At 41.5% G+C, this 17,265-nt stretch overlaps 1 protein-coding gene across 1 annotated transcript; it reads right to left on the bottom strand.

Annotated features, from left to right (window-relative positions):
• Nucleotides 1-6,031: 6,031 nt before the first annotated feature.
• On the bottom strand, nucleotides 6,032-12,070 carry slc26a2 (solute carrier family 26 member 2). The gene is made up of 4 exons (XM_085904529.1): nucleotides 12,007-12,070; nucleotides 9,522-10,426; nucleotides 8,610-9,058; nucleotides 6,032-8,532 (listed from the first exon to the last, which is right to left on the bottom strand). The coding sequence occupies exons 2-4, from the start codon at nucleotides 10,413-10,415 to the stop codon at nucleotides 7,746-7,748; spliced, it is 2,130 nt and encodes a 709-aa protein (XP_085760655.1). The 5' UTR covers nucleotides 10,416-10,426; nucleotides 12,007-12,070; the 3' UTR covers nucleotides 6,032-7,745.
• Between the last annotated feature and the right edge of the window lie 5,195 nt (nucleotides 12,071-17,265).

The following is a 17,265-nucleotide window of genomic DNA, read 5'->3' as shown; positions in this document are numbered from 1 at the left end:
CGCGTCGTCACACACCTCCACAAAGCCCATATGCGGGAACAGTGCGCAACGCCGACTCGGCCTAGATCCACGGCTGCTAAGAGAGTCTGGTGGACCGTGGCCAAACTAGTTCTGGCTCTGCTTCCAGCTCCAATGGGACTACGGTCCTGATAAACAAGCACCACCTGTGGGACTTTGAGGTTGTGATGTTTCCGAAGCTAATGTTAATATGGTAGTTAATTTAACAGTACATTTATATCACCTCTTTGTGCATGCGTGCGTGTGTGTGTGTGTGTGTGTGTGTGTGTGTGTGTGTGTGTGTGTGTGTGTGTGTGTGTGTGTGTGTGTGTGTGTGCGCGTGTGTGTGTGCGCGTGTGTGAGTTAGTGTGTATTTATGCATTTGTGTGAATGTGTGTATGCATGGATGTGTAGGTGCATGCAAACAAACAAATGTGTATTAACTGCAGACTTAGGTGACTAGTGTAGGAATTATACTATAAAGCGTGTATGCCTCCCATTTTTGTAGGACCAAAAGGAAGTTAACAATCCTAAATCATGCTTTCAATTTGGTTACAAATTCTTTGCAGTCAATTACAGCCTTAAGTCGGGGATGAATCTGGTTGAGGCTCTGCCAGACCTTGAATGCAAACGATTTCAGTTCCTGTTGTTCTTGGAGCATTTTCCCTTCAGTTTTGCCTTGAGGAAGTGAAATGCATGATCAGTTAAATTCAGGTCAGGTGACTGATTCGACCATTGCATAACATTCCACTTCTTTGCCTTAAGGTTGCTTTCGCAGTGAGTTTTGTCTCATTGTCCATCTGCACTAAGTTTATAAAAACGGTTGTATTTGTGACACTGTTGACCTGATTTGGATGTAAATATCCTCACATTCAAGCTGAAAGTCTGCAATTAAAGCACATCTTGTTGGTTTCATTTCAAATCCATTACGGTGGTGTTTAGAGCCAAATGAGGAGAATTGTGTCAAAGTCCCAATATTTATAGACCCGTCTGTTCTTTTCAAAGGGGAAAACTCATAGTTTGGATTTTGAAAGATGTCTTTTGTGACGCTAGTCCCGGGATATTTCTGACACACCTCAGATAAGTGCAAATGAATGCGTGTGCATTCCTTCCAACAGTATGTGCATGCCTGCACATATGTGTTTTCACGGTGATGCATGTGGGATTTTTATTTTTTTTTTGTCTCTTACAACCATTTGTGCGTGTGCGTGAACAGTTCCATGCTGCACCCATGCCTCCTTCACGTGTCACATGACCCATCGGCCCCAGGACTGGGAATGTAGAGGACCGTATACGTACTCAAACATGTTTACATAATGCAACTTTAGTAACTTATGTTGTTGTTTTTTTTGGTCTTTAATTTAGGCCCTCGACGCCATTTGACTTAGCATGATTAAAGTTGGTTGGCATGTATGTCATGAAGAGACCCCAAAAAGTCTCAACAAGCCATCCACAAAAAGACAAAGTCTGCCATTTTCTTTTGTCACCATTGGAGGCTCAATTGTCAATTTTCAAGAGTCCCTCAAAAACAAATGTGTGTTTTGGACTTTGCCTGATCGCTACCAAATTTGGACCATACAAATGGAAGCCGCTAAATTGGGAAATATTTTTCTCAACGCGTATGATGACTCTCAAAACAGAAACTCAAATAAATTGAGAATAAAAATGTCATACTTCTGTAGACATTTCTCATAAAAACATCTCAAGAAGCTATTTCTGAAAAGAGACATGGGGTCTGCTCTTTTGGTTGGAAGACAAAATTTTAGTGTCATTTTGTAACTCATAAAATTGAAAAAATCCTGCCCCTGAAAACAGCTTCACGTAGTAATTTGCATGAATAAATAATAAAACCAGCCCAAAGGTCTCACAAAGCCATGCCTTAAGGACACAGGAAGTCTGCCATGTTGATTTGAAGCTGCAATTTTAGATTTTGCCTACAACTCTCAAGAGTGGACTCAAATGGCATTTTATGAATCATTTCCTTTCCTTTCATTCACAAACAGCAGGTGGAATAAAGTCCCGAGACACCTCCTGAGTTCATCAAAAGAGATTGAACTAAATGTCAGGAAAAAAGACAATTTAAAACAGGGGTCACCAACACTGTGACCGCGGGCACCAGGTCGCCCGTGAAGACCGCGTGAGTCGCCCGCAGGGCTTATCCGTGAGCTACTGCTATTTATTTTACTTTATTTTTGCTATTCTTGTTTAAATCACCCTTACGTGTGAACTGAAAATGACAATTAATAATAAAACTGAGTTAAAGCCAATTTGGGCAAATTGGCTATTTCAGAAGTGTGTGTCAAACTGGTAGCCCTTTGCCTTAATCAGTACCCAAGAAGTAGCCCTCGGTTTAAGAAAGGTTGGTGACCCCTGATTTAGAAGAATTACTTTCGGGGATGTCCCAATACTTTTGTCTATTTTGTGTAGTTTCACTTCTGATGGATTACTGCATTACTTTCATGATTTTTTTTTGGGGGGGGGGGGATTTTGGTTTTCAAGCTGTGAGCTCACCCATGTGTGAAGCACGAGCACTTTGACACACAAACACAATCTGAAAAAAAGTATGTTTAAAATTCATTCAATCAATGTTTTTTGATGTATTTGCTTTTCAATTATCTGTTGTTTTTGTTCATCGGAACAGAGTGAGTGAGTGAGTGAGTGAGTGAGTGAGTGAGTGAGTGAGTGAGTGAGTGAGTGAGTGAGTGAGTGAGTGAGTGAGTGAGCGCAGTTTGTAAAATACTGTAAATAAAAAGAGACTTTATTGACACCCACTCTCTCTCTCTATATGCTATATGTGGACGTTTGCATTTTCTATATAAACCTTGAAACGTCATTTGAAACCCTAAGCCTAACTCAGACATCAGTCTCAAAGTTGAAAGCTTAACCCTCCCCACTTTGAAACACCTAACCCAGACTTCAAACCGTAGTTCGAAATCCTTACCCTTATTTCAAACCCTAATATGAAATAGTAACTCAGATTTGAACCGTGCCTTTCAAACCCTAATTTTGTCTTGATTTAAACCACAATGCAATGTGAGATATCTAAAAAAGAAAACAATAACAATACCATAGTTAGAACAAAACGGCAGCAATTCATCATCTCACTGTAATAAATATGAATGAATATCTGGCTTTTAAAAACGTTTTGGGCAATGTATTGTGTAAATCATGGCTCAAAATCCTCATTTCTCAGTCTAGTTATCTCTTTGAACTCTGTGTGAATCTGTATTTTGCCATGTGAAAATATCTGTCATGATGTACAACACTAGGAGCATGCTGTGATTTACATCCACAGAGCAGCATGTGTCCTTGCGCACACACACACACACACACACACACACACACACACACACACACACACACACACACACACACACACACACACACACACACACGTACGTACGCACCACTTGAGTGTAAGTGTCTCAGCATTCATCTCTGTAATTGTGCATGTCATCAAAGAGAAGAATGTCTTGGCAGCTAAAATTAGAATACGTCTACTGCCTTCAACATTGTAATCGATGGGAAAGCGACAAATGCCAGCCATTATACCTTAATCCTCCCCAAACGCAATCATAGTGAAGAAGAAGCATCGAGCATAAATACAGCAGTGTGCCTTCGCCTGCCTGCTCTGACATTTCAGGTGCGCTTAGCGGTGGACAAAAGGTGGCCATGTTGACTAACAGTGAATGAAATGGTGGACAAAAGGTGGCCATGTTGACTAACAGTGAAAGAAATGCACCGCATGACACTGACATTTGAACGAAGGAGTGCAGCTGGAATCCACATAGAAGAGTCCTAATCTATTCTGCTTTTGAAAAAGACAGGTGAGATTCACGGCTGGTGAAACCCTGAGCGAGATCGACCGAGGCAGCCTGACATTAAAAACTGAAACATAGAACTGAGAGTACTTCGTAAGAAGGAATTATGAGATGCAGTATGTCAAAAAGAAATTCCTGCTCTTGGGATACCCAACTTTTTTTGATATTTGAATAAATTTGCGCCGTTATTGTTCTCAGCCCTTATCGCCAAATGTCAAAATTCTGAGGGGTGGGGTGACCGGGTGAAGGACGGGGCCGAAATCAATTCTGCACCTTTGAACCGTGAAGCGGACGGCCTAACCCGTGCGTTACCATGCCGCCCTTTCAAAATACATTATAGACTGCTATTTTTCTAAATTTAAAAAAAAAATGGTTGCATTCTTTTTTTTATTTGTGGTTTTATGCCATCGGGAAAACAACATGTAAAGCACAGATATTAAATACATTAGTCTGACTGTCAAAACCTAATGTGTATATTCAAAATATCTGGAAAACATATGGAGCTGGGAGGAGAGAAAAAACAGGCAATTGCCAACTGTGATTATCATTATTTTCTCCTTGGATCGGACATTGCAGCCCAGTCAAAATAGTTAGAAAACCTTTATTCACATTTTATTAATGTATGAATACAATTGCGTTCCCTTTTCTTCAGTGTACTCCTTTGCAAGGCATAAAGGATAATATGCAAAAGAGTAATTTGGTGATGACAAGTTAAGTGTTCTTCGTGCAAGTGAGTCATGTTCTCATCATCTGTTGTGCTGTAAGATTGGCAACTTTTAATTAGTTAGTAACTGAAAATGTTCAATTTTCATGCAGCAATAAATCATCGGTGCAAATTTGGCAGCTCAGCAACATATTTATGTCACTGCAGCCCCAAAAACAACAACATTATGATGATTCAATTTGTATTCAGATTCAGAGTGTAAAACTTTAATGTGCCAAGTGGGAGACAACAACAGAAGATACATGGTGTTTATGATGCTGCCATGATGATGCAATAGCAAATCATTTTTTATTCACTGGTGTTTGCTGGGAGAAAATATCACATTTCTGTCATTTTTCAAGCAAATGTTAAAATATTGCACGGTAGAAGATAACTTGCCTGTTTTGGTCAAACTCTACCAAAATATATCACAGACTGCGAAGCCTTTTACTGACCAAATAATTTTTCTTGGGAAATCTTAGGAGATTAATATTTTATGCCTCTGTGTTGTTGTTTTTTTGGAGGAAATGTAGTGTTTATCTTGTAAAACGTTGGATTTTTAGGGGGAAAGCAGCAATCTAAAGCAAATTAATACTATTTTAATCATGGAGTTAAAGAGCCTTTAAAGGCAATATGTGCAAACCCAAAACACGTCACTAATGTACCCTTTTGTAAGTAAATGGAGTTTTAATAGTAGAGTATTGCATTTAAATGGAAAAGGACCATTTTCCTTGTCAAGTGTATGACTTTAGTGATGCGCACTGTTTGTAGTTACATTACATGTTGATTGTATGGCCAAAGGTGAGCTGTTTGATTTGCATAGAATGATGAGTGTCAAAATCTTAGGTCTTGCTTAGAGACGCTGGGAATTAAACCCAGGGTCCCCTGCATGGGAAGTACTTGCTTCATATAACGATTGAAGCAAAACTTGAAACCTGGAGCCAGGAGAGTTTAATGCCATTGGAAGTTATTGTAGGGAAAGGGCTGCCCTCTGGTGTCAGGTTATGATTGCGAACTCCATGGAAAAAAAAAATAATGCCGTCATGCATCCATCCTGACGTGTCTTCTATTTTTTTTTTAATCATTGGTATAGTGAATGGGAGTTCTTAAATTTGGCTTCCTGAGTTGCTCGATGAGCTAATTAAAGTATTAATAATAGAACCCCAAATAATGATTACATGAATAACTCGACAGCACAATTCCTATATTTAATACACTGGTCCTAAGATGCATGAGAATATCTATATGTGTGGCCTGTGTGCATACGTCTAATTTTAAGATATTTTGAGGCGATCATACTGTTTAAATATTTGCGTTCAACACAGGTTGGGACTCGGAAGCTTGTTGATTCATGGGGCAGGATGGTGCAAGCTTCAGACTTCTATAAAGATAAAATGAATAGAAGCTGAGGCAGTGAAAAGATTCCAATGAGGCATTTGTGCATTAAGACCAACCCCAAATGGTAAATCAAACACAGAAATGGCAACATGTGCATTTTATTAAGGCTCGAAGCAAATATGATGAATCGAAGGCACATATTTGCATAAATCAACGTTTCCTTTTTGTTTTTGGACAAATAAAAACATTTGGTCTTAAATGATTGTCATTATGTAGCCATCACCTGTGTCAGTTGGTGAATACCCAACAAGTGCTTGTAAAAACTTGTAAGGAACACGTGTTCAAGTTTAAATACAACATAATCACGAGGTAATTGATAGCCTCCAGCAATGCGGATTCAACACAATACAAAATCAAAAGGGCTGGATCCAGCATTATGTCATTGTGGCTTGTAGAGTAGCGTATAAAATTGTTTTCCACACCACTAGCAAAGACATCTGCATCAAGCATAGTTCAAGACCAAGAAAGACCAACTTCAACACAAAACAATAATCCCTAAAGTTGCAAATGGACGGTGTTTTACTAAGTAAGTCATGTCCAATGAGTGTCTTGCCTAAGGACACAAGACAACACAGACAGGGCTGGGTTTAAACCGCCTACCCTTTGGTTACTGAAGAACCCGCTCTACTGCCTGAGCCTCGGCCACCAGACTTAAGTCCATTTTTTGACACTGCTAAGTCTTTCCAAGATGGCTGCTCAGAAACTCATAATGTTGACAATGATGTGAAAGACTCGATTTACCTTTTATTTCAGTAACCTGGTTTGGTGAAATAAAAAATAACACAATAAGACTCTTGACCCAACACAAGATAGTCTTGTTTTTTTCCAACTGCAGTTGGTCAAGAACAGTATTTACCATTTGGGTCATGGTTAAAAAAAATAAATAAAAAAAAACAATGAAAAAAAAAAAAAACACATGGAGGCCCAAACAGACTGCCAAGTAAAGACTAGTAGCTATACCTGAGAACAAGTTATGTTGATGATATTTCACAAGCAAGCTTTCAGCTCTACATTTTAAATTTACTTTTAAAATGAATATATAGGGAAAAAAACCCTTATTTCTATTTTTGTTCTGTTTGCACTGTGAACTTTGCTCGGCTCTGTTTGTCTGGCAAGCGTTGTCACCCTAGACAAACACAAAGATGCATAGATTAAACCTGGCCAGATGATGAAACGCCTGCTTATGTTTTTTTTCTACATGTAACAATAACAAATTATATCTCGCTACTTTTGTATTTAAGTAAACAATCAACCATGGACGTCAGCGTGCGGTACGTTGGCTTTAACGTAAACTTTGGCAATGTATCAAACGGTGTCGTTTCAGTAACATTACTTTCCCGGAAAAGTTGGCTCCCTTGTAGACTCGAGTTGACAAACTATGATGCACAAAGTAAGTCTCCAAATAAGCAGACTTGTTCGTAGAAGGCATGAGCAAGTATCACATTCTGACTGTATAACAATGAGGAACATTTTCAGTATTGCAATTACTGCTCTAGAACGTATGACTTTAAAGTAAGTAGTACCAACAAGCGATGAGTTTTTTTTTTTTTTTAAACCGTGGTATATTCTGAAACTGCTGATAGAAATAAAAATAAATAAAAATAAAAACCACGGCAAGGTTCTCGTGAATTGGATATGCATCATGAGAGCATGAAAAAAACATTAATCGTCCCTGAAAAAAAACAGATAAACAGGATATCTGACTTGATTGATAACGTGCAAGGTAGCATTTATAGAACAACTGCAGCCCCGGAAGACACAATCAGTAACTAACATCAGCATAGCAAGGCACAAATTGCTTTGTAAACATATCAGGACAGTAATTCTCAACGCGTGCCATTACAATCGCCATTTGGCGGCAACGCACGCTGCAGGTGATGGACGGCGTCTGCGATGGTGAAGAAGGACAAGCCTTCGACTCCTCCCTGTTCCTCCGTAAAGTAACCCCCTCGTCGGAGAGTGTCCAGGACGACTGTGTTACACTGAGCCAGGACCACCGCCACCCCCAACTCACCGTAATCATTGCGGACTTCCTTCAGGGCGTTGACGCCAGCGCAGTCTAGGAACAAGACACTGCTACAGTCCAGTACTAAGCTACGGAAAGATTTTTGGTCCAGCGTCAACGTGACACCAGCGGTGCCTTCGCTGTCCTTTTTGCGCGCCGATTCTTGCCCCGCATTCTGACGCTTCAGCTTCTTCTCAAACTTGATTCGCCGCGCCTTCTCCTTTACCGGGTCGAGCCCCGTACGCCGGTACAAAGACTTCTTAAACAAACTCTGATTGGCATAATAAATGGGTGCTGGGTATCTGAAGACGGCCACGCCCGGGTGAGCGTGAAGGCCGTGGTACGCCGACATCACATCGTAGTGGTCCCTGTCTGAGGTTCGGCCCAGCTCCAGTGCCTGAGCCCGCTGCGTCCGGGCCAGGACGCTAAAGGCGGACACCAGGATGCCCACCAGGAGGCCCAGCTCTGTGTTGATCAGCGCCGAGGTGGCCATGGTGATCAGCCAGACGGCAGCGTCCACGCGATTAGCCCGCCACATGCTGGGGACCTCGGCAAACTTGCGGAGGGCACCGCGGAGGTTGACCACAATGATCACAGCCAGCACGCACCTAAACAAGAAGCCAAAGTTGCCTGAATGGGTTGCCCAAACCTGAAGATACTGCTATCGGAGGTGACCGGTACTCACTTCTGGAGGGAATAGAAGAGCGGCGCGATGACCAGCAGCACCAGCAGCAGTACCACAGCGGAGACCAGGGCTGACACCTGCGTCTGGCACCCCGTCGACTCCTTGACCAGTGTCTTGGTCAGGGCGGCGCTGGTGGTGAAGCAGCGAAAGAAGGACGGCAAGATGTTGCAGAAGCCGATGGCGAACATCTCCTGGTTGGCATCTACCCGGTAGCCATGCTTTTTAGCGAACATCTCCGATAGCGACACGGTGATGGCGAAGCCCACAATTGCAATAGAGAAGGCGTCCAGCGCCACGTTGGGGATGAGCGACCACGCCGGCATCTGTGGCGGCATGAAGCCCGTAGGGATTTCACCTGCTACGGCCGAACCGTAGTCTGTGTTGAAGCGGCCAAAGTGAGACGCTAGTGTTGCGATGATGACCACAAACAGCTCAAAGGGAATTGGAGTCTGGGTAGAAAACAGAAGAACAGACGATTCGAGGGAGGCGTTTGACATCTACAACTTGTGTGCTTCAATAGACACTGCTGTTTTGGTTAGCAACAGAGTACAAAGGGACTCAGTAGTTAACCACTTAATATTCATTCTCAAACAAGGGGGTTACATAATCGCAACTCCTGGTGGGGGAAATGTGAGGTGTTTACTCGCCTCGAGTGTACCTGGTGACTAACTTGACCATGTCTTGATCCGGGACAACGTTTAAAGAGACATTCCTCTTGCATCAAATAATGGAATGACTGACCCATCCATTAATTGCTGCATGGTGTGGCACTATTTCAGTACGTGATACAAATCTTGACCTGCACAAAACTTTAAAGGGAGGCGCCTACGTGTTGAAGGGAGTCAGTCACATACTGTATTTGACTGTGTGCAGGGCATGACTGACCTCAGCTATTAATGGTGAATGACTGACCTTCAACTTGGCTTTGAAGCGATTGTTGAGCTCCTTGGAGGGCAACAACAGCAACAGGCACACCAGGCTGGTGATCAGATCACACAGGTTGCTGTTTCCCAAGTTGGCCAACACGCTGAACCAGGTCTTGATGAGCGTGAACCAGCCCTGTGGCCGGGGGATCTTCAGGCCTAGCATGTACTTAACTTGGGATGTGAAAATGGTGAGCGAGGCTCCCGTGGCGAAGCCGCTGAGTAGTGAGTCCGACAGGTAGACAGACACGAAGCCCACCTGGAAGATACCCATTAGCACCTGGTAGACCCCTGCCATGAAGGTGACTGTTGCTCCCACAGTTATTGCGTAGCAGCTCCTGTCACATGCTTCCACCATGCTATTGTTGCTGGCCTCCACGGTGGCATTGCCGGTGCTGCCAAGGCCATCCTCCGAAAGATATCCCGCCAACACCAATTCCCGGTCCACTACCTGCCCCACCAGCAGGCAAAGCACCCCAAAAATGCCCACGGAAATGTGTTTGGAGGTGCCCAGAAACGTATAGATGATGGAGGAGAAGAAGGAGGTGTAGAGCCCATAGATGGGATCCTGGCCGGCCAATAAGGAGTAAGCAATGGACTGGGGAACCAGTAGGATTCCAACAATAAGTCCCGACATGATGTCCCCAAGGAGCCAGTCCCTCAGCTGGTAGCGCGGCAGCCATTTTAGGATGGGGATAAAGCTCAGGACCTTGGGCTTGATCTTCTGCGGCGAGCAGGAACAGTATTCCCTGAAGTGTTGGGACAACACCGTCCGGCAGCCTTGTCCCTCCTCTTCCGGTACTCTTTCCAGGATGAGCGGCCCACACTGCTCGTTGTTGGTCTCGTCCCCAGATGTCGCACAGCAGGCATCTCTATGAGGCATTATTGAGCTCTCTACGGTCAACAGAAACAAAGTTAGGATCACAGTAATTGGCCAGATTGTAGATGACCAAGCATATGGTTAACTTTTTATTGACTGGACTGAATTTTTACAAACAGTCTACACCTGTCTCATGCACCACTTACATTTTAAGGCTGGGGGAAAAAAAAGTCAACCAATTCGACCTAGAAAATCGGTTGACGCAAAATTCGAACGATTACTTATGTGATGGAGGAGTCGTTAGGATGCTAAATTTTAATCATTAAATTTTAAAATGATTCAAAAACGACTGCCCTAGATCATTCCACAAATAACAAGGACGATAATGTGTGCCACAACTGCACGTACATGATTGACTTCACAAAACAAAGTTTTAATACACACACACCTATTCATACACACACTTTCACACACATACTCACAGGAGCACACATATGCATGCATATATGTATATACACACATACACCTACGCAAACACAAACACATACACACACCCATAGACATACATACACACATGTATATACATTCTTACACAAATACACACACACTCACACAAATACACACCCTAACTGGATAATTCATCTATTTATTCTTCCAAAGGTTTCTGGTTTTGATGGTAGGATATACAGTAATATATTCAGCTATTAACAGGTTTAACTACTTTTTCTTTTGGAAACATGAAGAGACTGCCATGTGAAAGAAAGCACACTTTCAGTCGGCTTGAGGTCCCTCTTATATGACGCATGGGGGGCCTCCCAGTAGTCATTTATACAAGTTCAGAAAAATACCATGAATTTTCAGTTGCAAATCATGTGTTAGGAGTGCATGAAATGAAACAGCGATGAATGGGGTTTTTTTTTCCAGCAACATCGTTTCATGTAAATACTTACTGTGTGCGCGCGCGCGTGTGTGCGTGCGTGCGTGCGTGCGTGCGTGTTTTACAAAAGTACATTAGTGATGATGTCTGCGTTTCCAAATACACTAATATAACACCGAATACAGTGGACAACTACGTTCTTTTTCTTGATAATCATTTTAAACATTTGTCACTCCTGGGAACTACTTTTTTTTCCAAACACACAGCCATGAAAAAAAACAGAAAAACAAACAGAAACAAATATGCGATTTAAATATTCCAAACGGCTGACAGTACGAAAGGCAATAGGAAGAATTCAAATTCGATACTACCTCAAGCTTTGCATTACCAAGATATTTCAATCATCGAAAGTTATAGCCCATAATACAGAATACATACATGCCCCAAATGAACATACATCTCACATGTATAATTTGTTCACGCACTATTTGGCCACACATCAACTTTGCCGTGTTTGCTCCACGTTGATGAGATTATTGGTCCAGGCTATATTTAACAGCTAATGCCGAGAAGCTACGATGAAATAAGAAACTTTAAATTTTCAATAGAACTTGGACAAGTCATGCAGCATTCGTGTTTACTCAAGTGTATGAATGAACGCCTTTGTCAAGAACAAATCGCAAACGTGTCAACTCTTGAGGAAGCGAGTTCATGTCACGTCTGTTCCACGCGGGGAGGAGCAAAATGATCTCAAATGACTACGTTTAAGTTACTAACCTGATCTGTGCGAGAATTCTTCTCAAACAGCGGGAGGATCCGTGTTTTCTTGCTGTCACTTTTCCGCTTCAGATTCATATCGTGCAGAAGCACCTCTGCGTGGTGACGTGACGTCATGGGTGCAATATGAGAACTGGCCACGTGATGTGAAGATAGGTCGCTCTCACAGTCAACTGTCACTCCGACAAGACACGCACTCACTGGCCACACCATTAGGCACACCATCTAAAGTTAATAAACGAGTAGATTAGAATGAGTATTTTTCATATGTATGATTATTTCATCTCGATCATGGCAAAGCCTATCGAGCAATTAAAGGTGACGTCTTTTGTTTTATATAACCTGTCTTGTCTTAATATTGAAGAGGTCCCAATAATTAGACAATTTCCCCCCCCCCCCCCGAAAAAAAAATGGCAGCTTCAAACCACAACTGCATTTCTCATCTTGCCTCTGTACTGAAATAATTGCTTCCTGCTGTCAAAATGAACGTGCATAATGGCTTTGAAATGAGAGAACAGAGCAAATTGCTGCAATATAAGAAGGAGGACTCCCAGGTGGCGACCTTCAACACTGGAAGGTATCATAATCTCGGGATTGCATTTGTGTGCAGGTTTACGTGCACGTGATCATGTAAAAGCACCCTTGCAATAATCCCTTATGTTCTCTCACCCACCTGCAGACTGTGTGATAAAACAGAGCAGAGGGATTAGACACTGTGCAACTGGATACAAGACGGACACTTTATCAGGTACCATTTGTCTTTTTCTGATCTATTTATGTACTGAGTAGTTAAAATGATGTCATTAGAGCTGTGATCAAGGATTGTCAAAATTTATGAAATTACTCAAATAAAAAAGTCATACAATATTGAAAATTGGTTTCATCAATAAAAATTAACGAAAGCTTGATAGGACAAACCAAAACAAGCTAAAATGTCCTCTATTTTCGTCTTTGTTAGTTAATATCATGCATCCATGATGTTCATCCATTCATCCATTTTCTGTACCACTTGTCCCCACGGGGGTCGGGGCCTATCCCACCAGTCAACGGGCAGTAGGCGGGGGACACCCTGAACCGGTTGCCAGCCAATCTCAGGTCACACAGAGACGAACGACCATCTGCACTCACACATATGGGCAATTTGGAGTGCTCAATCATCCATGTTTTGGGGGATGTGGGAGGAAACCGGAGTGCCCGGAGAAAACCCACGCAGGCACGGAAAGAACATGCAAACTCTATACAGGAAGGGGCGGAGGTGGAATCGAACCCTCTGATCTGTGAAGCAATTATGCTAACCAGTGCGCACCGTGCCGCCCTCGGTGTTACAATTTAATTTCTTAGTAAAACTGTGCAGAAGAAGGAAGGTCCAACGGTCACATTATAATTTAGGTTTATTTTATCACAGTAACTTTTCGTTATCACATTTACTGATCCAGATAAAAAAAATCTATATCTATTACAAAAAACTAATACTAAAACTGAAATGAGCATTTTTGAAACAAACAAATTTGTTCAGAAACTGTTTCTAATTATTCTTCCATCCGTCCATTTTGAACACTGTTTATCCGGGTCACAAGTGTGTTGGAGCCTATCCTAACTGACCTTTGGCAAAAGGCAGACGACTCCCTGAACTAGTCACCAATCAGTCACAAGGCATATACAGAGACTAAATATCATTCACACTCACGTTCACAAGTCAGGCAAGTGTGCCAGCCACTACACCATCGGCCATCTAAGTCAAATTCCCTGAATTGAAAGAGAAAAGTCATGAAATAAAAAGGAGGATTACAAAACCATTATAAATATTGTTGTGATTGAGGCAGTTCAGTTTGGTAATATCTAATTCTTTCAAATAATAATAAAATAATATTAATAATAATAAATTAATTCCACATTTTAATTGTATGGCATTTTACCGAACATTTTGTATGGAAAAGAGGATTTGTACAAAATTTAAATGGTCCTTGGTGCAAATTAAATTGAGATATCCCAGTTTGCTGTGTGTGACAAGAGGCATTCTTTGAGTCAGGGTCATTGTTTTTGAGTGTGTGTGTGTGTGTGTGTGTGTGTGTGTGTGTGTGTGTGTGTGTGTGTGTGTGTGTGTGTGTGTGTGTGTGTGTGCGGGGGGGGGGGGTCAAATGCTCCCTCTTTGCATCTGGTGGTTCACTCCCTAACTTGGCTTCAAAGCAAGGCAAGCAACTGTCACACTGGAAGATCAAATATATTCCTTAATCTGCACCTTTGAATGTCACTCAAGGGCACGTTCATGCACTCATCAATCGCTTAGCTAAGTTATTTACTTGCTCGTTAACTCCTCAGTCATACCAATGTTATATTATATGTAGTTCTTATCTAACTACTATCTCACCACTATCTAATCCATTATTCTACCTACCAAGTAACTCATGAATGTTCTAAGTCACTGACTTATTTAACTCACTCAGTCCTGACTAACTCACACACTCAATGACTACCTAAATCACCCACAACCTAACTCACTCATACTGTCGCAACACAACTCATTTGTTTGTTTGTTCGTTCGTTCATTCGTTCGGGCATTCATTCGCACAAAATCATTGACAAAATTGCTACCTAACTTGGTGTAAATCACAGCAGGAACAAATCACATTTTATGCCCCTTATAAAATAATGACTGAACAACGGTCAGGTCACTCGTATCTTAAAGCATCACTATATAGTTTGTATGCTTTGCTCTGCAGTCATGGTGGACGCCGCCACAGCTGAGCAGTTCCTTGATGCCAACCCACAGTTTGCCAAGCAGTACTATGACGTCAACTTCCGGCCCAAGGTGGTGTCGGACCTGTTGGACAACGGCCGCTCCACTGCGGTGGACGTTAGCCGCTATCACCGGCTCACTACAGTGGAGGAGAGTGAGATCCTCTTTGACCTGGTGCGAGACATCCAGGACAACCTGCAGATGGAGAAGTCCGTCTTCAACCTGATGAGGCATCTCAGCTTCATGATGAGGGCCGACCGCATGAGCCTCTTCATGTATCGTCAGAGGAACGGCGTGGCTGAGCTTGCCACCAGGTCGATCTTCCAATGTTTTATCTATTGAGCAAACGAAAATTTGTTGTTTTGTATTCAAACGCAGCAAAACCTCTGCCCCCCCCCAAAAGAACTTCTGTAGTTGGCAGTAATGCACAATGCACCCCCCCCCAGAAGTTACATCTGCTGCATTATTTCTTATGACTCCAATGCAAGCAGACACATATTCCACTTTGGAAAGTAACTAAGTAAATAAGATTGTACCAATCAAATGTGAAAATAAATTCCTCAACCTCAACTACCTTTATATCAGTCAGCATCTAAATTGAAAAACATGTTCAATTGACTTTTCCCATGTAACTCCATGCAGAAAGTAAATATACAAAAGTAGTCTCATCACTTGTGCCTTGCAGGTTGTTTAATGTGCACAAAGATTCTATTTATGACGACTGCCTGGTCCAGCCAGATAGTGAAATTGTGTACCCACTGGATTTGGGCATCGTGGGGCATGTGGCCTCCACCAAGAAGATGGTCAACGTACCCGATGTGTCCCAGGTAACAAGTTAACTTTAAGATATCACGATAATAGAACAGACCAGCAAACCTGAGCATTTCTGTGTCAAGGCAAATTTTGGGGCTTGGCTATCAATAAAGTTTTTTACCAATGAGTGCATACTCAAAATTTAAAGCAACAATTTCAAAAATGTTTTAAATGTAAGTCCCCCAAGAGGATGAGTCTTTAATTATTTATTTATTTATTTATTTATTTATTTATTTACTGTATTTGTTTATTTATTTGTTTATTTAATACTTAATATTATTTATGTATTTATATTATATTTGTCTCTACGAGGACCTACCATGAACTGAAATGATCTAAACAGTTAACTCTACCTAACTTTGCACACGTTCAAGATTTTAGTAACTTTCCATTATACTGTAGCTCCAAAGAAATTTAATTCTATTTGAATTTTAAATAATTTAGTCAATTTATTTATATTATAATTTCAATCATGAATTCATAAAAGGCATTAATTTATAAATAAAGGTGTTCATTAAACTTCTGATCTAATTTAGAATTCTCATGAGTTATAGTAATAATAACAATGAGGATGACAATTACGATGATAATAAGTATTTATTATTCACATGTATTAATCTGTTTTTTAATTTGACTTATTTCAATAACTCAAACACAGCAGCGCAGCCAGTTTCTTGCAGTGCCTTAGCCACCTCACACGAATAATCCTCTTATCTTGTATTGGTATGAGAATGTAATTGAGCCATCGAGGGTGGGACGAATGCCACAAAACGCATTAAATCACCCACTGTTAATAATCTCAATTGCAATTTTATTTTTTTTCGCCTCGATGCTCTGCTCCAAAATTGCCACTAGAGAGCAACGTGACACCACATTTTCCTTGGAAATCAGGCCTGCAAAGCGTTCAGCGGTATTATCACTTAATTCCTTTGGCATTCGTGAGGGTTTGGTCAAATTTATTCCCACACGAAGTAGCAAAACACAATCCTGCCTGGGCTTGGTGCAATTCCAAAACCTCTAGTAACAAATTTGTCTTTCCTTGTAACTGGTCTGCTGTGTGAAGCTAATGTGTGAGTGCAGCGGACTTTCAGACCCTCTATTTCCATTGAAGGTGCAGATTATGTTTCACTTGGATTTTGGTTTCCGATCTACTCGGCTTCTTCAAGAGTTCTTTTTAAGCTTCACATCCTTCCCATGCTCATCATCCCTTGACGGGCTCTGTATTCAGATGTGTGTGTCTGTGTGTGTCTGTGTGTGTCGGTGTGTGTCTGTGTGTGCGTGCACGGGTAGTTTCCCAGATGAAACTGGTTAATCTGTACTGAATTAGAGCGATCCCAGATTACAGCCAGAGGTCACACAGGCCTGCAGTGGATCCCTCTCCACTGACTCAGCAGCAGCTGCAGCAGCTGCAGCAGCAGTAGTACCGCTAAAAACACCTTGCAGCCATTTTGAGACAGCTTTCTTGCTCACACAACAACCAAAACCTTTGATGGCTAATTTGTTTAATTAAATTTGGCTCTCAATGTATCATAAAATTGATATGCTTATGATTAACCATTTTCCAAATATATTGGGTCATTATTTTAATGGAAAAATAATTCTAAAACATCATCAATTATTCATTTCATTGTAATTATTTAAATTGAAAACACTTATAATGTATGTGCCCTATAGCGGATGCATTTTGTGCATCCATGTTCTTCTGCTTA

Source organism: Syngnathus leptorhynchus, chromosome 2 (assembly GCF_054491065.1).
Source record: "Syngnathus leptorhynchus isolate UIUO chromosome 2, UIUO_Slep, whole genome shotgun sequence".
Classification (NCBI taxonomy): Eukaryota; Metazoa; Chordata; class Actinopteri; order Syngnathiformes; family Syngnathidae; genus Syngnathus; species Syngnathus leptorhynchus.
This window is presented reverse-complemented; position numbering and strand designations above follow the sequence as displayed.